The 23586-nt window shown below is 46.2% G+C and overlaps 1 protein-coding gene across 5 annotated transcripts in view; it reads right to left on the minus strand.

The window, feature by feature from the left end:
- Positions 1-23586, minus strand: part of LOC129325919 (autocrine proliferation repressor protein A-like) — a 33294-nt gene that overhangs the window by 3969 nt on the left and 5739 nt on the right. For 2 of the 5 annotated variants that reach the window (XM_054973914.1, XM_054973918.1), the window contains 10 exons: positions 18059-18236; positions 8197-8245; positions 7706-7891; positions 7232-7324; positions 6963-7052; positions 4854-4983; positions 4513-4633; positions 3154-3277; positions 270-358; positions 82-166 (listed from right to left, as the gene is read on the minus strand). In XM_054973914.1, coding sequence (XP_054829889.1) covers positions 82-166; positions 270-358; positions 3154-3277; positions 4513-4633; positions 4854-4983; positions 6963-7052; positions 7232-7324; positions 7706-7891; positions 8197-8245; positions 18059-18236 — 1145 coding nt within the window. The remainder of the gene's footprint in view (positions 1-81; positions 167-269; positions 359-3153; positions 3278-4512; positions 4634-4853; positions 4984-6962; positions 7053-7231; positions 7325-7705; positions 7892-8196; positions 8246-18058; positions 18237-23586) is intronic. The other 3 variants (XM_054973919.1, XM_054973915.1, XM_054973916.1) reach the window with 3 other exon arrangements.

Here is a 23586-nt window from a genome sequence, read left to right on the forward strand (position 1 = left end):
AAGTTTCATCCCCACATTTTATTTTATATAGCAACTATTTATTCCTCAATCACTAAGCCATGTCAAGAAAAAGATGCTCACCACATGCTCAACATTGGTCTTTGTCCATTTAACATTGTTGTTCTGAAAAGAATTTCCAGCTCCTGTCCTCATTCTGAAGTCTTGCCTAGGAACATTAAAGCAGAATAGGATGTGTGTTATCTGCTGAGAAAAATCTCTGTCAGAGACCAAGTATCTACCGCACTTCAATGTGAGTGGAAGAACCCTACCTGGTACCCCCAACAGTGTCAGCATGGTAAGAGAAAATTTCATTGGGTTCTGGGGACGAATTGAAATAGATGATTCCAGTGGAATTTGTCTAGAGAAAGCAAAAGATGATAGTGAGGACAAACGAAACCAAAGATACTTCCACTTCATAGAATCTCAGACCTGTGGCTCTGTGGTTTGGTGTTTTGAGTACTGGACTCAGGGAGGCCCAGATTTAAAGCCTCATTCGGTTATGAAGTTCATTTGGGTGCTCTTGGGCCAGTAAGATAGTTATGAGGAGGGAATGTCTTTTTCTGGTATTTACCATCATCTTGAAGCAGGAGGCCAATTGTCAGACACCTCCTTTTATTTGTTGATTTGTGTGCCTGCCACAAAGAACCTAGCTTACACTGGAAAGGGCATGGGAGTGGAGGTTTCTTTAGGTACCACTGTTCAGGATGCTCCTCTTCCGATTGTTATTGTGAGGATAATTTGGCCCACCTGGATGGCAGCACCACAGCTTGGACAGTGGCCGCGTTTGCAGCCCCAGAAGAAGGAAAAGCAGTTGGGCATTTCCTAGGCATCCGAGGGCTTTGCTGGATGGGCAGAGCCAAGGCATATTTGCCTGCTCCGCCCTTCCCCAGCACAAAGTTGTCCTTGTTGCTTGTCCTGAGCAGAGCACACTTCAAGCTGAGCTCCTCTGCAGCTGTTTTTATTGGAGGCCTTCAGGTCTAAGCAGCAGTAGCTGCGTTGGAGAAGCTGTGCTATTCCCCTGCTTGCCACCTTCAACTCCAGCTTGCTACCTTCAAACTCCAGGATGAGAGCCAGGGCCCAGCACCAGGCTCAGTGTTTCAGCAGAGATTTTTTCACCCTTCTTATTTACATTTGGGGCTTGTTGTCTATCAGTCAGGAGGGTTAAAGCAGGGTGAGGCCCAGCCCCTGTAGGCCTCTGGCCTACCCAGTCTCCTGTCCCCCTTTTTTCTCACTCTGTTGTAAGGGAGTTCTTCCAACAGCAGCAATAGGCTTTGCATTAGGCCACAGGGGTGAATTGCAGCCATCTGAGGGGCGGATTGCTTCATATACTATTGCTATGGACATAACAGGGTGGATGCTGGTAGCCCACTTCTCTGTCTGGGCTTTTCCCTCCCCTCCCCACCCACCCTCATTTATACTTTGGGGGCTTGGGGTAAGCTCATGAAGATAGGGTGACAGGCCTTCCGGCCTTAGCAGGCCTTGTTACTTGAGGGAGGCTAGAACTGGTAGTGTGGGGTGGTGGCCATCTTTTATTAGGGCAGCTACAGAGGTGGTTATCAGTGGCCATTATGTGATGCTGGGGCAGCCATATTTGTTTAGGACATCTTATTGGGCAGCAGCCATTTTGTGTGATAGGCAGCCATTTTTTGGGTCACCCCATAGGTGGCCATTTCACTTCTGTACCTGGTTTAACCATGCTGCCCAAGAAAGCCCAAAGAAAGCCCAAAGACAAACAGCCAGCAAAGAGGAAAGCCCCTAACAGGTGCTGTACTGGTGCTGTCCTCCTCTGATAGGAGGAGTCCTTTAGTAGTAGAGTTGCCAACCCCAGGTGGTGGCTGGAGATCTCCCGGAATTACAACTGATCTCCAGGCCACAGGGCTAACTTCCCTTGGGGAGACTGGCTGCTTTGGAGAGTGAACTCTATGGCATTGTACCCTGCTGAGGCCTCTCCCCACCTCAGGCCACACCCTCTCCAGGCTCCCCCCCCCCAATTCTGCAATTTCACAATTTGAAGCCGCCAACCCTATCTAGTAGACATGATAAACTGGATTGCATTGCAACCCATGTACAGTTCAAAGGGGTCTTGAGGCCAGGATCAGGGCGGCCCAAGAGTCTGGAGTCAGCTGCTCTGTCCTCTGTGGGAAGTGTTAACAAGGTTTTCTACTCTAGAAGGACCTTCTACCACAGGCGAGCATGAAGAAAGGGACATGCTGGTGGTGGAAGGTGCAGCGATGGAGCCAGATGCTTGCTCTGAAGCCAGCAGAAGGAGGGTGTATGCTGGATGAGTTTCAGAAGTGAAGGGGGTGGGGGAATAACCCCGGTGGCAGATGGTGCTGATGTGTATTTGGCTTCAGATCATCCATGCTGGGGCTGAGAGGAATATCTTATTCAAAGTCATCAAAAGAGTTTATGGCAGTAGTGGGAGTGGAACCAGCAGAGTGGTTCTTTGGGATGAGTAAGTAGAAAAAGAGGGCATATTACTAGCAACCTAAATAAATATACCCTGAATTGGCAACCCAGGCCTAATTGTTCACTCTCTGCCGAACCTGGTAAAATAATCCAGGATGAGGAAACTGAAGGCCAACTGCAAAGAGCTCCAGGAGGATCTCCACAGATTGTGCAATTGGGCAACAACGTGACAAATGAAGTTCATGGTTGATAAGCGTAAGGTGATGCACACTGGAACAAAATACCCAAAGTTCAAGTACATGCCGATGGAATTTGAACTTGATGAGAAGTAAAGAGTCCTTGGGGGTCAGAGTTTATAGTTCAATGAAAATGTCAAACTAGGATGCTGCAGCAGTGAAAAAGGTAAACTCTGTGCTGGGGATTATTAGGAAAGGGACTGAAAATAAAACAGACAATATGTATAATTTATGATGAAAGCTTCATTTAGAATACTGTGTGCCAAAAGGACATTGGAGAGTTGGGAAAAGTATGGATGAAGGAAATCAAGGTTAAGGGGTTGGAGAACTTTTCTAGGAGGAAAGGCTGAAGAGTCTGGAACTTTTCAGGTCAGAAAAGAGAGAACTTCAAACATCACTTTCCAGTAGCAGCGCCATGGGAGCATCAAACGGAAATTAGAAAGCAAGATCCAGATTCTAGTCTACTCCTTTCACAGAAGGACTTTCAGGGTATGAACATTTTTCTTACCATTGTTCTATGCCAAGAGACTGAGGGATGTGGATAATTATTTTTGACCCGCCAATAGAAAACGCGGATTGGCTTTGATAGTGTTGATGAACCTTGAAATCTGTAATCAGCATTTGGGATGATGCTGGAAAGGAAAAGGAAGAAAACGGTGAAAAACCCTGATTGCAGAGATTCATATACAAATCTTTTCTCCAGAAAATAAGGATTTGGGGTTCGAAATTCTCATGACCCTAAGATGCATGCATCCAAGGATGTTCTCACACAAAAAGAAATATATTTAAAACCCAAATGAACCCTTTGTATGAAAGAAAAGAGATTCTTTATTGAGAATAGAATGTTCTGCAACACTGGTGCATAACAACAGACAGCTAGAAACCCCTCCCTGACTAGCTTTGAAAAATAAAAGTGCTTTTCAGCATACAAAGAACTAAGGAAGTACGTACTCTCTGGAATTAAAAACATAACAAATTTTCACCAGTGTGCATGATGTCTTCAAAAGAGAAGAGAAAAAAATCGGTAGGGCATTCTTGAAAGTACAAATCCTCTTTTCTCTGCTCATTGTGATATTCCTAGATCATATTCCAATCGCAAGAGAAGTCAGAGGAGAGGGGAAGAAGAAATATAGTTTAATGTGATTTTGCAGTCTTTTCTCATTCTGACTCCCTCCCAGTTTCAGTGCCTATATTTCTGGCCAATTGATAGAGCTGCTTTACATGTTGCAAAGTCCACCTGGACTGCCAACAGACATGACCTCAGAGTTCCTTTCTTAGAACTTAATTCCCAGTTATGCATCAGCCAAACTTGGATCAGGCCTGTGGTGCATGGAAACTTACCCCTCCCTCCTATCATTTCCCCAAATTAAAAGGATCAAGGGAGATTCTACTTGCCCTATTGGGGAAACTATATATTTGTTACATTGGTACACATAGGTTAACAGGGCAAATAACAGTTCCGAAGGCATGTCTCTAAGGAAAATCACATGCAGTCAAAGAGGGGGCTTAATGCTCTCTTCCTTCAATCCCAATCTGAATTGGGCTTCCATGTGCCTAAGTTTTCCTTTCTGAACACCGAACTGCCAGCACAAATTCCAAACAGGTAGTTTTAATTGGGCTAAAATCTTCAGTGTACTATACAAGCACACCAGAGGTATTGCTTTTACATGGGTGGATTAATTGACATAAAAATGGACTTGCTGGGCACCATCTTAAATATGCTGCTTCCTTAAAAATTAATATTGAACCAAAACTAGTGGCAATGCTTCTGCTTTGTTGAGAAATTTCCCATTCTCCTTCTCCATAGGGAATAAGAAAAAATGTTGGCCGTCAGAAGGTAAAATTCACTTTTGGAGTACAGACTCACTGGAGATGCTTCTCTCCTTCTAGGTAGGGAAAGTAATAATGGGAGTTGTCAGGCATGGAGACTTCATCCCCTGATGCAAGGATTATGAACTTGGATACGTTTGTGAACCGCTCATTGTATGCTGGAAAGGGAAAAATTGAAGGTTATTATCATGGCAGGTGTATGAAAGTCCCACTCTGAGCCTGACATCTGTTGAGCAGAATGGAAAGAGCCACTGCAATACACAGGAGAAGTGCTGCTCTTTCCATCACAGATGGATTTCAACCAGCAGTTTTAAAATTCATCCTCCCACTGCACTCTCCCTCCCACTGTGCTTATCGACAAGGATAGCATTTGCTCACCCAGTGGGTCCAAATGAGAAGCCAGAAGACTGAAACGGGGGTGGTCCAACTCTTGGGTTATATTCATCTCATAGAAGGCTCTTAGCCTATAAGACCAGCCACAATACGCTCGGTATTGGTGGGGGAAACTCTGCACAACATTGGAATCACAAGAGTTAGGCATGTGTCCTAGGGGTAGGCAGACTCAATATTTCTGTAACAAGTCCAGTAGGACCTTTAAGACTAACCAACTGTACTGTGGTGTAAGCTTTTGAGAACCAAATTTCTCTTCATCAGATGCATGGAGGGTATGAAGAAATTGGCTAGATATATATAGGTGGTGAGGGGAGGGCTTAGTAGATGCAATCAGTATGCTTCTGATAATGAGATCAGTTTGCTTAAGGTAATGAAATTACTTATTTCTGATAATGAGATAATCATTCATAGTCTCTATTCAATCCAAGTCCGACTGAGTCAAATTTACATATGAATTCCATTTCAGCAGCTTCTCATTGGATTTTGTTTTTGACAGGTTTCTGTTGAACTATGGTGACCTTTAAGTCCTTGATGGAATGTGCTGGTAGATTAAAGTGTTCTCCCACTGGTTTCTGGTTGTTGGGACGAGTCACAGAATAGCAGCTTGTACAAAAATTACAGCATTTCAGAGTCTCTGCTGGGAAGTAAAAAAATAATTTGTAGGGGTGTGCACAACCCCCTGAAAAAGTCGGGGAATCCAAGATCCAGGTTTCAAGGACCCCCTCCCCCCAAAAAATCTAGTATTCCTGAAATCTGGTAAAGATTCTCTGATCCAGTTAAGATAGATCAGAGAATCCCAGATTTATTGGGCCATTATTCCCTAAGGGGAAAATAATCTTGGGGCTCCCTTGGATCTGGGGGTGGAATTTTCCAAGAAAACTCCAGACTGTCCTCTAAAGGGCAGGAACATTCCATTGGCCCCTGAAGAAGGTGCCCCCAGCCAGTGTCCATTATTCCTTAAAGGGGAAACATTTCAAAGGAGGATCTCAAGCAGAAACATGCAGGGGAAAGACTAGCAGAGGCCAAAGGCACACTTCCAAACACAAGAGGAAGGCAAACAGAACTATACTGAAGCAAGGGAGTGGATGGAATCCTCCCAGAACCAAAATGAATCAAGGGGACCAACATCAATAGAGAGAATCAAGTCAAAACTGAGAATTCCACCTTAACCATGTTGAAACATCTTCGCCCAACTGAACCAGAGTCCTTCACAGAAGCCAGGCAGAGAAGGAGAACTCCTGCACTGTTAGGCCACTCACTTCCTCCTCGCTTCCTCACTCCTCCTTCCTCCTGCTTCTGCCTCACTACCTCCTCATTCCTGCCCCACCCTGTTTCCCCAGGAGAAGCCCAGGAAGGAGACAGCCAAAAGGAGAAGAAACATTTCCCAATTTTGTCCAAATTTATCTGGGAGTCTGGAATTGAGTTACTGGACCAGATCTGTGATTCTCTGATTTTATTTGAGAAGGTTGGATTAAGCCAGTTCTGCAAAAATCCAGCTTTCCTCCTGAATCCCAAATTCAGATTACACACCTCTAATTATTTGAATTCAGCTACATTTCACATGTTGCCTATTCAAAGGAACACTCTGTGGCATGAATTAAGCAATGATCACATGTTGTGATTGAATGTACTGCCAACATGTAAACTTGAGAAAAAATTAGTGATCTGATTTAGAACACTCAGTTAACACAAACATGCTCAGGTTTGGTGTGCAAAATGTGTAAGAGGAAAATACTAGTGAGACCAATGGTATTACTTTCCCCAGCATACCCAAGACGATTGACTGTACAATCCAAAGCAGACGTACTCTACATCTACTGATCATAATAGCCAGTACAACTGTTCTCAGGACTCCACTGTCATACAACCAAAGATGGAAACCACCTTTTTGGAGCAGATAGGTATGAGGGAGATTGCGGGGCAGCCATGGGAAAGCAGTGAGAGCGTGCATGCAACCCAAGATTTGCTAAACGTTTTTTAAACCAATGAAAAAAAATGTATGAATGTTTAAGTGCTGCTTCTTGCTACTTTTCATTAACCTGAATTTTTATAGATGTGCTCCATAGGAATACTTGACTGAAAGTTGAATCTCACCTCTGTGAGGTTGAGAAAATCCATGCCAATGGGAATAATTGCAACAACTCTAGTGTCAACTGCTGCAGTCAGCCAAGTGATCCATCCATCCTGCAGGGTGGAGAAAGCAGACGGAGTAAAACTTCAAGGGTGGAGGGGAAAAGAGAAACAGTTTACACAGCAACTACTTGAATTTCAGTGAGTTGCGCTCAAGAGGGATGATGCACATTCAAGCAGCAATACAGCCAAGAGAGAATGAACAACGTGCTCAGTAAGGCACTCCTACTTACCATGGAAATACCTGTCAGTATGAACCGTGTGATGTTTTTCTTCATTGTTTTCATCATGTAGTCTGTGATCGTGTCCATGGCTCTCACGGTGGCCTGCAGAGACAAAACATGAGAATAGCCTCCTCATGGAAAGCAAGAGATGCTTACTCAGAGGTTGCCTAGATGGAAGACAAACACCATCCCCAAATGGTTTCCATGTAAGGCCTGTGTTACCTAACCTCCCATAGAATCAGCCGAGCTAGCAATTGTGGCACAGATGTTAACTAGAACAAAATGAGCTAACATTTGCTGCTGAAATTCTTTACATGTATAGATGGCAGGGCTTTTTTCTGGGAGAAGAGGTGGTATAACTCTCATGAGTTTCTGGGAAAACAGGTGAGCATGAAACATCAGGACACATGATCTAAATTCTTTGTCTATCCCTGAACACAATTATCTGCAGACACATAAGACTGGAAGACAAATAAAGGGTACTTGTGAAAGAGTGCGGAGTCTCTGGGATCCGTAGCCATCTTTGGAGGACATGAACGTGAGGAGTACCTTGACCATCGGGAATTGCACAAGCCAGTGTGGTGGTGCATCTGGGTCATTCATAAACCTCCACCAGGAATATGCAAATATATCCAATCCTTTGATTTTCTTACGTCCTAATGGGTGTTTCTGGAACAAAAGAAATGAGACGAACACAGAAGGTAGATCTCCTTTGGCAAAAGAAATGGGCCTTTCCTTAATGAATATTTAAATGGATTTTGGTCCCTCCCTCTGGTGGACTTTAATCAGAAATACAGTTTCCAGCTAACCCAACTTTAATTCTGTTTTGTATTGAAATGAAAAGCCTGCCCCATTGTAGCATTGTGGTTAGGGGGATTCTGCCGCAGAGGAACAGTACTGCATATCGGGGAATCGACTGACTGGATTCAGGGACAGAGGGAAATTTCCGTACAGACAAGCCCTTCAGTACTTACATGAAAGGTCAGTGGCTGGAAGGGAACCTGCCTCAGCACTGCTACCATCCTGCAAAGAGACAACAGTCACTTCCCTTGTTAGTACAAAAGGAGCTCTCAACCGGTTGACTTTAGAAGCCATGTCAATAAAAGACAGTCAGGGACAACCTGAAGTGACATGGAACATTCTCAAGTGATTCCCTACCCTTGGATAATTGTATTGCCGTCAGACATCTCTTTTTCATTACTGGATAACAGAATGTGAGACTGGATAAAATTGCTCATCAGTAGCTGATTTATATTCATGAACCACACATTCCAAATACATGAGAGTGAACTTCTGGGCCATCTTTGCAAAAATGTATAGTCCTTATATTTTGACCTCTGGGTTGTCAGAGACTCACAAATTTGGAGCTTTCCTGGAAGGCATGGCCCTTTGTTAATCTGAAGCCAGTTTTAGTTCTCTGAAAATAATCTTTGGGCTCTTCTGAAAGAATAAAACCAGGATCATTCTCTGTGCAAGTGGCCTGATTCAGTTAAGTGAAAAGTGCATCAAAAGCACTGGTCCATCCACTCCTGCATCCTGCTTTCCCCAACATCCAACCAGATGCTGCTTGAGATCCTACAAGCAAGGCACAGAGTCCTCCCCCTGCTATTGCGGCAGCAGCAAATGATTCTGAGACACTAATAATTCTCAGAGACACACTCCCTCTGAACATGGCAGTGCCATTTATTCACCATGGCAGACTGCATTTCTCTAATCCCCTTTTCAAATTAAATTAACCAGGGGTCATGGCTTTATTATGAAGCTGTGAATTCTACAGGTTAACTACTCGTTGTGCAAAGAAGTGCTTTTATTTTATTTTATGTACATAATTTACACTCTGTCTTTTTCCTCAACAGGGATCAAAAGTGGGTTAAATCATTTTCCTCTCCTCCATTTTATCCTCACAGAAACAGCCCTGTGAGATAGGTTGGGCTGGGAATGTGTGACTGGCTTCCCAGCGTATGTGTTACTGGTCACCCAGTATGATTCCATGGCAGACATGGGGATTTAAACCTCAGTTTCCCAGATCCTACACTGACTCTTTAGCCCCAGCTCCATGTATTTCTCCATCCATATCTATGGTCCATCAGTTTCATTGGATCTCTTTGAATTACAGTGTAATGAGAAAGGGGAGAATTGTTAGTTTCTCTATTGCTTTCTCGTCACCATGCATTTTTAAAAAACAGTTTATCATGTCAAAAAAGTCCTTAACTTTGCACATTATTATTGTTTTATTAGTGTGAAATAGAAAAAATTAAGGAAATAGGGGAAAAAAGAAAACAATGCTGGCTACAAAAGCCCTATTGGCAAATTAATAGAAAGATATCTATAAAAGATGTTTTAAATACCTAAAAATAAGTCGGTACGCAATTGCTTTCTTCATGTGATACATTCAATTGTTGGTAAGTTTGTAAGGTTTTCAATCCAATGATTTAAGGGAAGTGGCTTTTGGCTTTCCAGTGTTGAAGTACAGGTCTTTTAGCAATTGTAAGGGCACATAGGCTCCATTTCCATTGAACATTGGTTAGATTCCAGGAGACAGTCAACTAGTTTAACAGCATATTAGCATCCTCAAAAATAAGTGTGTTTCTTAACAAGAAATTAATATGACTAATAACTTCCTTCCAAAAGAGCTGAATGAATAAACACATCCACATCATATGCTTAAGAGATGTATTTTGTGTAATTACTATTGCCAAAACTTACAGCCCAATCCTAAGAGGGGCGGGGAAAGTGAATAGGAACCGAACTAAGGCTTGCGACGGCGTATCTGGGCTTTACGCATAAGTCGCCCTCCTCCTGCACTGGGACGTGGCGCTGGCCCGCCGGTGGGCCGGCACCGGCGCAAGCCACAGGCTCCCGTGCGTCGGCGGAGGAGTGGTGTAGAGCCCCACGCCGGCGCAGGGGGGGGGGGCGGGGAACAGGGCGGGGTCGGAGTTAGTCTGCTCCCTAAGCCCCTCCAGAAGCAGTAACGCCCACAGCGGCGCAAAAAAGCTACGCCACGGAAAAAGAAGGTAGTAAGTATAAGTAGAAGAGGCAGGCTTCCTTTGCCAGGGGTGGCATTTTGCAACCCTCTGGGGCCCTTCTCCCACCCTTCCTCCCACCCCCCACCAAGGCACAGCCTGCTCCCACTTGGGGGGGCATTTCATGGCCTCCCCAAGTAGGTGCTCTTTTCTCTACTACTTACAGCTGGGGAAGGCTTGTCTTGCCAGGGGTGGCATTTTGCATGCAAAATGCCCCCCAACCCTCAGGGGCCCTTCTCCCACCTTTCTCCCACCCCCCACCAAGGCACAGCCTTCTCCCACTTGGGGGGGGGCATTTCATGGCCTCCCCAAGTAGGTGCTCTTTTCTCTACTACTTACAGCTGGGGGAGGCATCCAGAGGGACGGGGACACCACTGCTTTGGTTGTGTCCCACAACGGAAAGGAGATTTTGGATCTTGCCCAGCGGATTAAGACCACCGGCGAGCATTCGTGGTGGGAGACCCTCTTTGGCTGGAGCCCCACTGCCACTGGAATTTACAATTTGGCTTTGCACCCGATCATCGTTATTTTGGCCTTCCAAGTTTTGTTGTGTGCCTCACTACTCTATTTGGGCTGTTGGAGCCGCCGACAGCTCCAGCAACTCCAACTGTCTTACCGCCTGGATCACTACAATCCAGACCTCCTCTTGCCTTAAGGGTTGTTCTTGGCGCCCTCCTTTAACCCTTGTTTGTTTGCTTATGTTGTTATGAACTATGACTATGTTTTATTATGTGTACGGATCCTGAACCAGCCCCATGGACGCTTTGCTGCTGGACACCGCTCCGAGGCCCTCTTGTGGACTAGGGGGGGACATATTACTCTGCCTCCCAGCCCACGGCCCGTCTCCAAACGACCGCCAGCAGCGCCACCTCCATGAGGACTAGAACTGTGTGTCTGAAGCCCTTCTCGCCGCCTGCCGACCCTGCCCTGCGGATTGACGCAGACAGCAAGGGGGGGTGGAAGTGTGTTTTGGAACACATGGACTAAGTTTGCTTGTTTCTGTAAATATGCAACCCAGTCTAGCAGCTGTACTGCGGACTGAGCCATCTGTGATCTCTGTTGCTCTATGGTCTTATGGATTTCTTGCCATTGCTTCTTATGAATTTTACTCCCATGAATTTAGCCCCGAACTAGTCCCTCCCTCTATTTACTGCAAGTGCGCCCATGATCTTCCCATGAACTGGGACCCTTTTATCACCGCCTATTAACTTTATCCCTATGAATTTGATTTTAACCTTAGGAATTGCCTTTTTAACCTGACTCCCTCCGCCGAGGTAATTCTAGACTATTTATCATTTTATGAATTTGGTTTTAACTGAGACCCCTCCGGAATGGTCTCTTTTAAAGGTTATTTAATTACTGATTTTAAACTTTATGGATTTGGTTTTAATCTGGCCGTATGAGTTGGTCTTTTAATTGCGAAGTTTATTTTTCTGACCCCCTATGAGCCCTTCCGCCGCTTACCCTCATGAATTGTTTCTCTGCACTTGCTTTTATTGCTGCTATCTCTATGAATTGGTTTTAACTCCCTAGATCATTGCTTTTATCCTATATAGATACCTGTATTTATGTTTTTAATCACCTATGAATTGTTCCACCCTCGATGAATTGGTCTATGCCTCGCTTGCACATTTCACTTTTTATATGAATTGCTTTTAATCCTGCATTCATGAATTGACCCATGAATTGCCTTTGCTTTTAATCTTATGCCTATGAATTAATCCATGTATATGAATTGCTCCTGGTTTTTAGTGCTTTTAATCCACCATGAATTACGTATGAATTACCCCCATCTATGAATTGATCAATGTACACAAATATGAATTATTGCTATTTATATGCATGAATTGCTCATTGCTGCCTATGAATTGCTGTCTATGTTGACTGTAGCACTTAGCACACCCCCTGGTGTGAACCCAGAGACCTGCAGCCCATTGGCTGATCTAAATTGCACTTATTCGGTTAGGTGGTTCTCCAAACTAAATTTTTGAGTGACGCCTCCCCCTCCTTCCCTTCCCACTCCTTCTTCGCTCGAAGCTCGACCACCGGACATTGCCGACCACCTCGCCTTTGAAGTCAAGTTCGGAGACCCACGCGCCTGACGTCACGGGGTCTCCGAGGGGGGGAATTGTTGCCAAGTAGGCCCCCTCCCCTGCTTTAAGGCCTGCCATGAACTGTGTTAAAGTTTCCTGCATTACTGTTTCACTGCTGCTACACAAAGACTGCTTTGCACGTGTGTGTTCTAATACACGTGTCAGTTTCCTGCCTGCGTGTCAATTACCTTGCTGCTGTAATAGACTGTGTAGTTTACTGACTCCATGGTTGGATAACTGCACAAAGGACTCTCTTTCTGGGCAGCCCTGCCCTGACCTGTATCTGGATTTCCAGTGTGTGTTTGGACTTTATTACAAGTGTGCCCCGTGCCTGCACTGCCATCTACCACGGACCGTGCCTGTTCCCTGCTTTGGACTGTGTTTTAAGTGTTGTTCCCCCTGCCTCCATGGAAGCCTGCCTCATATGGGCCCAAGCCGCTGCTAGCAGCCGGGCGCCTGCCGGGGAAACCTCCAGCGAGCCTGGCTAGGCGCTCCCTGGTCAGTTCCCGCCTGGAGCCTCCCGCGAGCCGGTCGCCGAGCTTGCCCTCGCTACCGGGCAGCCTGCTATCCAGCCCCAGCTATGCCCAGCCGGCATCCATGTTCTCAGGCAGCAAGAAGACCCTGGGAAGAAGACTGCTTTGAGAAGCCATTTCGGCGAAGCGGGCACACCACGTCCGCAGCGAGAGCCCCTCGCCCCGCTCTGCATATCTTAGGAGCCGCCCCGGAGAAGAACTAAGTGCTGACCATCCCAAGCACTTAGAGAATGCATCTCAAAGAAACCTCCGCATTCCAGAAGCTGATGACATCAGGACAAGCCCTGTCCGCTGGAACATCCTTTCAGCCCACTTGGATTTCCCCCTCCCTCTTTTGTCCCCTCTTCCTGAGGTGTCACTTATCACAATCTGATTACCAAAGTGGCCCATCTAAGCCATTCAGTAGCCCATTAGACCCTTTGTTTTAAACTGTGAGAACCACCAAGTACAGCACCAGCCCCAGGGTACGTTTTGGGGTATTTAAGCTGGTCTCTCAGACCACTCGGTGCCTCGGCCATTCCCTATCCAGACTTCCTTGCTGTCCGTCTGTGGTTCCAGTGCTGGCATTGGACCACCACCCTCGCTGCTGTGTCTCTGCTTCGCTCCAGGATTGTGAGTATTTCCCTTATCATCGTTGGGAACCCGCTAATGCGAACGTCTCTGTATTTCCTACTCTATATTTCCTAGATCTTGTGTGTTCCTTGTATGATTGTGCAAGTTAGGCTTACGCCACACCAAATACACGTGTTTGGAACTTATTTGTTGTCTGCCTCTTTTTCACTAGAGTGTCTGGGATCGGGACCTCCGTAAACATAGGTTATGATCCGCGCTTAATATTTAGTTACAGACTGCTATAGCTAATTCCCCATTATAATAAGGAGCAGTTCTGGTAACACCCACACAAACCCAATTCCCCCCCAGCTGCCACACACAGACCGAAATCCCCACATTAGCCCCTCACAGACCCAAATCTACCCCCAGCAGCCCCACACCCATAACCCCAGGAACAGGCTGGCAAAGGCCAGCCCTCTCCCTTTGTTCCCTATGCTGGGAACTTCTAAACTCTCTTTCCCTGGGCAATTCTGCACAGCCCAGGGGTGCCACAATGGTGGGCACACTTCTGAGTGCCAGCTGGTCCCTGTGAAAGAGCACCTGAACCACAGACACCCTCCCTCAAATTCCCCCACCACCTACAGAGATGCCCCATTGTTCCCTATGATGGGAACCAACTGCACAACAAAGAATAAAACACGAACAACACAAAATAAAGTTTTTTAAAAATTATTTTCTCCCTTTCAAAGTACAAGTAAGCAAAGCATTATGACACATTACACCAGCAGTCCCTCACACAGAAAAATAACACAACTCACTTCACATCAGAGAATCACAAAGCACAATTCCTGTCAAAAACACTTTATTTCTTGAACAGCTTTAGAATACACAGCAGGGGGGCACACCAAAGGACATTCCAGCATTCCACCTCACAAAAATAACACAACTCACTTAACATCAGAGAATCACAAAAACACAATTCCTGTCAAAAACACTTTATTTCTTGAACAGCTTTAGGTTACACAGTAGGAGGGCAGAACAGGACATGATAGCAGTGTACTACACAAAATAATACAACCCACTTCACCGTTTTTGACAGCAATTGTGTTTGGGTGATTCTCTGATGTGAAGTGAGTTGTGTTATTTTTGTGTAAGATACTGCTGCCATGCCCTTTGGTGTGCCCCCCTGCTGTGTAACCTAAAGCTGTTCAAGAAATAAAGTGTTTTTGACAGAAGGGCCCCAGAGGGTTGGGGGCCATTTTGCATGCAAAATGCCACCCCTGGCAAAGGAAGCCTGCCTCTTCATTTTTTCCCCATAGGAAATAATGAAGACGAAGATGAGCAGCAGCAAGCTAACAATATGCTCACCCTTCCCTTTCTTATGCGAGGATAGGGAGACCTGGTTTGGGGGGCCATAACATGGCCCCCCAAAGTCCAATCGGTCTGAAACATGGGGGGTTGTTAGAGAGGGGTTAGAGAAAGGTCCCCACCAATTATGGGATGATTCGGTGGGAAAATGCCTCCCCCAGGTGTCCGGGAAGACGGAGGCATTTTCCCATTGAAAAACCCGAAACAACCCGAAACGTTTCGGGTTATTTTCTTTCGATTAACCCGAAACGTTTCGGGTTTCCCAAAACGTTTCGGATAACCTGAAACAAACTTGTTTCGGGTTTCTTTCGGGTTTCAGAAACCCGAATTGCACACCCCTAGCACCTTCCTGGCAGGGCATGGCCAAGAGTGGTTCTCGATAGGACACTTCCCCATCTACATAGTGACATCCTTTGAGGCAGCAGGAGGGGTGGTGGCAGGGAGCTTGGTCACCCTGTTCACAACAGAAAGTGTTGCTGGGTGGCAAAGTTGTGGGGCATGACACAGACAGCCACAAGCTTCGCTACCACCATGGCAGCACACCATATGATGCAAGCTTTGGATCCACATCTTAAGCTGGGTGAATGTGCTTTGTGGATCAGTAAGACCTCTGGAGGGGACTGTGGCTGAGTTGTCAGGTGCCACAGGCAAGGAAGCCATGAAGAAAGAGCAACCTCCCATGGGTCTCAAGCTTAGCCCCCCAGAGCCTAGGGGTGAAGTCAGGAGGAGATGGAAGTAGCTGATGTCGCAGATAAGCCTGACTCTGGGCGAGAGGGCAGGTGATGGAGGTGAACTTACAGGGAAGGTGTCCTTGGGCCCAGGAGGCATGTCTAGGTCCGGAACATCCAGCCAGACCACTCATTTTCTCCCCCACAGAAGTCTGCATGCTGGCAATCCTAACTCAAGTGGTGGAAGATCTTTGACCCATGATGCCCTCTCGATGGGCTGCCATGAAGGGAACAGCTGTCTTCCAGACACTTGGCATTGGTCGGTACTAATCCTGTGCCATGGGAAGACTCTACATCCTTCAAGGGGGGCTGAGCAACAGTGGCATGGACAGAGAGGGGGACCATGGACTGGATGGAACAGTGGATCAGGGCAATGGGTACTGCAGGCTCTGGACCAGAGTGGTACATGGAAGACGTGATGACCCTTTTGAGTGCCTCCCCACCCTCTTTGCCATGTGAGCAGTTATTGAGAGGGAGTGGCTGGAGACACACTGTAAGTGGAGGAAGGCTGTGTCCTGGGGCCATGACTGCATGGCTGGCTTGGCTGTATTGGTGGTGGCCATGGGCTGCCTGGGGGATCTGCTGGATGCCATGCAAGAGGGCCCTAAAGTCCATACATAAAGTGTCCAGTGCTTCAAGTGCTCTATTAATATTGCAACAGGTATTAAAGTGCAAATGCTTCCTAGCGCCATGTACACATTAATTATTTCATACAAGCTCGCCTTATATTCCAACTGGAGTTGGGTATAGTCTAAGATTTTGTTCCAATAAACTGTGTAGTTCACAGATTACAACTAGACCTTTGCGTGTATTCTTTAGGTGTACATTGATAATTCTGTGACATCATTATTCTAACGGAAGGTCCAGATCACCATTGTATCCGTTTCCAAACTCTTTCTCAAAGAACACAGTTGTCAAAGTTTCATGCAGCTACCACTCCATATTAGTCATCAGTTTTCCAATTTTCACCATTGAAAATTAATGTGTACATGGTGCTAGGAAGCATTTGCACTTTAATACCTGTTGCAATATTAATAGAGCACTTGAAGCACTGGACACTTTATGTATGGACTTTGGAGCATATATGACGCCTGCAAAATAATTTTTCCTAGAACTGGTTACATGTGGTATAGTTCTGTTAAATTATGCAATTACTGTAAATAAAATAGGGAGACATTGTTATTGCACGGGAAATTGTGTTTTGTTGCTGCCATACTTACCGTGTTGCTCCATATTTTGTGCTAATGCAAGAGGGCCCAGCTCACACTGAGGGGCTCCTTGGGCAGTTCATGTCTGTGGCTCATGGCCTCCCGCCAGCCCTTCTTTCTTGTTACCTGCAGGGGTGGCCCAGGGCATTTCTGGAGTCACCCCAGAAATGTGGCCTGGCAGCCAGAAACCACCTCACCAGTGAACGTGGCCTCCTCCTCGTCTACCCAGCTGATTGTTCCCACCAGCTGATCCCGTACCCTCCTTGCCATAGACTGGACCTCAGAGAGGGCCACACAACCCTCCTGATGCTGTGCTGTGCAGCTCTCGCCAGCTGTGTGCCTCGCTGTCTGTGCTGTGACCGTGAGGGCATGTGGTCCCAACTGCCTGTTCTCTGGCAATGGGCGAAGGAGGTGTTGATGGGCAGGGGGGTTACAGCCCATGCATTGTCTCCACCTTTGCTTGCCACTGATGTGCCTGCCATGGGGGCAGCATGACCATTAGGAGATGCTGGAGGTGTTGTCAGGGGAATGGTGAGGCATGTGTTCCCAGCGGCAGAATTGTTGTGCCTTGCAGGGCTCAGACACCACTGTAGCTCTCCCATGAATGTCCTCAGGAAGTAAACAAGCAGCACCCCAGATATCTGCAGGTGTGCAGGCCCTGGTGGCACGAAGGGCCTTTCCTTTAAGGGTTCTATTTTCTATTTTTTAAAAAGAAGAGCTCCAGATTAGACATAACTTTCAAATCTTATTGCCTCCAGTAATGACTGATAAGAACACGTTGCAGATCCTTCTGTCTACTTCCCTTTTAATACATTTTCCAGTCGTATTTCAAAGCTCTTGACAAAGCGCCTGCCTTGGGTCACAACACAGACAGGTACAAACATGATGACATTTAGAGGTTCTTCAACTGCACTGCAGCCCTTCCCTTTATTACCTTCATTACTCTGATTTCTGCATTAAGAAACTATGCTGCCTAGTTGTCTAGAGCATCAAACTGAATTCCTAAGCAGTCACACCCTTAAAGCCATGGAGATATAATTCTGCTTAGCATTGCACTGTTAGACTGGGAGATAAAGGTTCAAATCCCTCTCATGATGGGCTGCTGAGAGGTTAAAAGTTATGAGAGGAGATAGTCATGGATGCCATTCTGATGGGTGGAGGAAGTGAGGAATCAACATGCAATACATAAACAGAGTGATGTATCTTTCTTGGATGCATTTCATGGTTCTTAATTCTCACATTCTTGGCATCCATCTCTGCTCTTGGCAAAGAAGACCAGCTCAAAAATAAGTTGGCCTTGCTTCTCTTAACCAGTGCCCCATTTTACTTACGATCTAGATCTGTCTGCTAAATATATCAGATGATCTTTTGAAGAAAGATTACTGGAAGCAGATCCATCATTTTTTGCAGGAGTGATTATGAGGAGGCACGATTCGTTATTAGTTACCCCATGTCTTGGCACAACAATCGTCAATTCATGCCGCCAAATTGGTTTGTCAACTTCGGATTCTGGGAGAAGAAACAGAGAAGTCAGAATGTAGTTCCTCAGTATTCCCTTTACCTTCATCCTCTTGCAGAAGACATCCTTTTATTTCATGCAGCAGGACCAGAAGGAAGCATTTCCTAAAGAGCAAGATGTGGAGTGGAGAAGGTGGGTGAGCAGCCCTGACCCTTGGTGGCCTGTTCTGAGGGAGGAAAATCTGAAGCAACTTCCAGTGCAACTTAAGAAAACCACAACACTTTCCTTCTAGGGAAGCGGAGGCCTGCTACCTTTCAATAAGAAGAGGGAGCATCCCTGATGAACGTTTGTGCATACTTAGATACAGTTTGTGCTTGCTTCAAGGAGTTTTCTTCCCTCTGAGCCCATGAATCCTAGTCACTGCAAGATAATCTCAAACACCCTCTGAGTGTCACATCACTGGACAGCATTGTACCATTTCTAGGGTTGCAAACTCTGGGTTGGGAAATTCCTGGAGGTTTGTGGCTTATAGAGGTCAGGATTTGGGGAGGGGAAGGACCTCAGCCAGCTGTAATGCAATATGGAGTTCACCCTCCAAAGCAGCCATTTCCTCCAGGGGACTGATCTTGGTAGTCAAGAGACCAATTGTAATTCCAGGAGATCTCCAGGCCTCAACTAGAGGTTGGCAAGCATAGCCTCTCCACTGAGCAAAGGCTGAAACCTTCCTGCAGCCTAAGGAATCTTCCTCCAACTTATGTGGCTGTACCTCTGGCAGAATACCATCCTTGGCAATAAAATGCAGGCACCTATGTGCAGGCCTTTTTTTCAGCTGGAACATGGTGGAACGGATTTACAGCACCTCTTGAAAATGGTCACATGGCCAGTGGCCCTGCCTCCTGATCTCCAGACAGAGGGGAGTTTAGATTTCCCTTTGCACTCAGTAGTGCAGAGGACAAGCTAAACTCCCCTCTGTCTGGAGATCAAGGGGTGGGGCCACCGGCCATGTGACCATTGTCACCGAGGACAATTTAAACTTTTAAAAACTCCTCCTTTGTTCCAGCTGACCCAACGTGATGTCCTTGTGCAGTCCTGAGTTCCATCACTGAGTTCCACCACCTCTTTTCCCAGAAGAAAAAGTCCTGCCTATGTGTTTTCTACAACATGGAAAAAGGTTGCTGGTAGTCATGTATTTGGGCTACAGCAAAAAACAGATATAAAAGTCTGGGATCACCTTCTTGTAATGTCTTTTGGAAGCATCCTATATTGGTTGCTCCTTTGGCCTCCTGGAACGAAGCAGCAAAACACAGAAGCAACAAACTGAATATATAAAAACCAGTGCACTATTTTATATATAAAAACAGTAGCTGGACTTCTGGAATGAGACAGTGAAAGCAAGAGAAAGGAGTTTTAGAAGCTCCCTGCCGTAACCTTCCTGGTTCCTTGGGAGCCAAGAGATCGGACCCCCAAGCCCTCCCCCCGGAGAGGGGAGGCAGGCTGGAACAAGGTGGAAGAGCTTAGGGGGACTGGCAAACCTCCTGAAGCCCAGATACCAGTTCTGAAGTGAGGACCAAAGAAGGAGCCAACATGGCTAATTAACTGTGAAACCGGGAGTCCAACAGGCCAAAAAAAACTACAGCAAATCAAGCAGATTCTTAACAAGACAGATTTAAAAAACAATTCTAAGGGAGCTTAACTGACCCCACAGCCTTCCATCAAGTAAGTGGACAGATTTGTGGTTTTATGGGGCAATTAGCCGAACTACACATGGCTGCCTCAGCGAGCTGGGAGGGTGGGGGGGGGATGACTCTCAGCAATTGCTGTGATATAGATCTTTGGATATAATTAACCAAAATAAAGCTTTTTACCACTTTCTGAAATTGCTTCTTGGCAAGAAGAGGTACTTGTTTGTTTGCAAGAAATGTCTAAAATAATGACGGAGTTACTAATTAAAGCTGATGCGATATTTGCAGTGGAAAAGGATAAAGAGAATACAAGAAATCACAATCCAGAAAAAATTTATGGAGGGACAGATTTAACTGAAAGGAGAATCGAGCCAAATGAGGGGAAAATCAGTCTGCAACTCACTTTGGAAAATGAATGATCTTACCAGGACGTCCCCTTCAAGACACAATACTTTAGTAAAGAAAAGGCGGGGCCATGAATCAGACCTGCATGGAGAGAAACAGGCATCCCAACACAGAAAGGGGAGAAAAGAATGCAGCAGATCTTAGAAAAACAAGTGGAGGAGAAACTACATCCATAGTGATCTCCTTTGGAAATGGCTGGAAGACAAGGGAATCTACATTTGGTGGCCCAGACTGATTAGGGATTGGATATACTACGTCTCATGAAGAAAGAAGAAAAAAAAAACAGATCTGCATGGAAAGAATCAAGCATGCCATGCCAATACTGAATGGGGAAAGAGGAATTAAGGACTAGAGGTGTGCAATTTGGTTATCAGATAACCGAAAAAATACCGAAACAAACCTGTTTCGGTTTGTTTAGGTATTACCGAAACTTTTATCGATTACCGAAATGTTTCGGTAAACTGAAACAGAGATTACCGAAACATTTCGGTATGTTTCGGTAATCTTTTCGGTATTCGAGAATTGCCATTTTGATTTTGCTAGGCATTTGCATTGCAAGCATCTAGCAAAATCCTGCTGGAAGCTACAGCTTCCAGCAGGCTCTTAGAAGAGGGGAGGGGGGAGAAGGAGTGAGTGACTCACTACCTTCTTTCACCCCTCACCCCTCTTGCAAAGGATGGAATCCTTTTGCTTTGCAAATGCAAGGTGCTGCTTGCTAGCATTGCACTTTGCATTTGCAAATCAATGGAAGCAAGCAGATTCCCGCCAAAATTCCCAGGTAGGGGAGGGGGAGCAGGAAGGAGTGATAGAGTAGGAGTGTGGGGGGGTAAGGCAAGGGAGGGGGGATTTAGGAGTGACCAATCCCACTGCTGCATCCTTCTTCCAGCCAATAGATTCAAATCTTGGCAGAAGCTGCAGCAGGGGATTTAAATTTGTGGCAGGACTGGGTCAGCCTCTGTTGCTGCTGACTGAGAGAGGAGAGAGACTGCTTTCGTAGACTTCTGGACTGCACCTGGTGGACATCTGCCTGGACTTCTGCCTGTGGAGGATCAACTGTGCTGGACATTCATCAGGAGAGGAGGACTGGTAGGATATTTTTCTTTCTTTAGGGGAATGATGGGAGGAAGGGAAGGTACAGACTTTGTTTAAATTTATTGATGCTGGGCCAATTTGCTGGCCTCTACTAAAAAAATGTTTCAGTTTAGTCTTGTTTTCTTATGGCTAGGTTTGGGTTACTTTTTCAGGTTGAGAAAGAGGATAATTTTGGGGGGTGGGGGGGTTTCAACACTGCTTGCTTGAATGTTTCCTGCCTTTTAAATCTCTGGCCTGGCTCTTCCCTGTGCTGCCTTAGGCCCACAGGCCTGCTCTGCAGGGTGGGCCTTCGTTATTCCCATGGCTTGGCCTACTATTTTTGCTTGAGAAACTTGATCATTTGCTTGATTTAATGCTTCCTGCCTTTTTAATGTCTGGGCTGGCTCTTCCCAGTGCTGCCTTGGGCCCACAGGCCTGCTCTGCAGGGTGGGCCTTCGTTATTCCCATGGCTTGGCCTACTATTTTTGCTTGAGAAACTTGATCATTTGCTTAATTTAATGCTTCCTGCCTTTTAAATCTCTGCCCTGGCTCTTCCCAGTGCTGCCTTGGGCCCACAGGCCTGCTCTGCAGGGTGGGCCTTTGTTTTTCCCATGGCTTGGCCTACTATTTCTGCTTGAGAAGCAGGATTATTCACTTGATTTAATGCTTCCTGCCTTTTTAATGTCTGGCCTGGCTCTTCTCAGTGCTGCCTTGGGGCCACAGGCCTGCTCTGCAGGGTGGGCCTTTGTTTTTCCCATGGCTTGGCTTACTATTTCTGCTTGAGAAACAGGATCATTTGCTTTATTTAATGCTTCCTGCCTTTTAAATCTCTGCCCTGGCTCTTCCCAGTGCTGCCTTGGCCCACAGGCCTGCTCTGCAGGGTAGGCCTTCATTTTCCCGATGGCTTGGCTTACTATTTCTGCTTGAGAAACAGGATCATTCGCTTGATTTAATATTTCCTGCCTTTTTAAGGTATGTCCTGGCTCTTCCCAGTGCTGCCTCGGGCCCAGAGGCCTGCTCTGCAGGGTGGGCCTTTGTTTTTCCCATGGCTTGGTTGGCTTACTATTTCTGGTTGAGAAACAGGATCATTTGCTTAATTTAATGCTTCCTGCCTTTTAAATCTCTGCCCTGGCTCTTCCCAGTCCTGCTTTGGGCCCACAGGCCTGCTCTGCAGGGTGGGCCTTTGTTTTTCCCATGGCTTGGCTTACTATTTCTGGTTGAGAAACAGGATCATTTGCTTGATTTAATGCTTCCTGCCTTTTTAATGTCTGTTCTGGCTTTTCCCAGTGCTGCCTTGGGCCCACAGGCCTGCTCTGCAGGGTGGGCCTTTGTTTTTCCCATGGCTTGGTTGGCTTACTATTTCTGCTTGAGAAACAGGACTATTCACTTGATTTAATGTTTCCTGCCTTTTTAATGTCTGTCCTGGCTCTTCCCAGTGCTGCCTTGAGCCCACAGGCCTGCTCTGCAGGGTGGGCCTTTGTTATTCCCATGGCTTGGCTTAATATTTCTGCTTGAGAAAAAGGATGATTTGCTTGATTTAATATTTCCTGTCTTTTAAATGTCTGGCCTGGCTCCGCACAGTGGCTTTGGTCCTGTGGGTCTGGCTAGGCCGAAACCAGGTCTGGCTCTACATTGCAGGGTAGTCCTCACTTTTCTTATGGCTTGGATTGCTGCTCCCTGTTTTATCTTTCTGGGCAAGCAGTGGAACTAAACTGTCTGGGAGCTTGTTTACTGGGGGGGGGGGGCAACTGCTTGCATGTCTCCTAACTTTTAACTCTCTGGCCTGGCTTTCCACAGTGGCTTTATGCCTGTCCAGGCCCCAAACAGATCTGGGCCTTGACTTGTAGGGGTTGTGCAGTTTGTGACTCTGTGTTAACATCCCACCTTTCTTAACAGCCTCGAGGAGGAGAGGTGGACTAGCTGCCTGCACGCCTGTCTGCCTGGACATCACTGGACTGCAGGACAGGTAAGTGAGTCTGTGGGTTTACATTTGGGTGGGCATTGGGGAGGGTTTTTGCTAGCTTGGGAGGAGGGAGGCACATTTTCAGAACACTGCATCCACACCCCACACAGACACACCACAGAAACATTTTTCCTGTTAAATAGTGCCTTAGGAAGGTAGGCCAGTTTGTAGGCGTTCAGTGGCTAATTGCCCTCAACTTAATCGATAGGGAACCAAGCGTAGCTTGTTTAAAACAGTAAATAGGGATCAGCAGGGCACCCGTGTTGGAGCAAGGCCGGC

Source organism: Eublepharis macularius, chromosome 3 (genome assembly GCF_028583425.1).
Source record: "Eublepharis macularius isolate TG4126 chromosome 3, MPM_Emac_v1.0, whole genome shotgun sequence".
In the NCBI taxonomy this organism is placed as follows: Eukaryota; Metazoa; Chordata; class Lepidosauria; order Squamata; family Eublepharidae; genus Eublepharis; species Eublepharis macularius.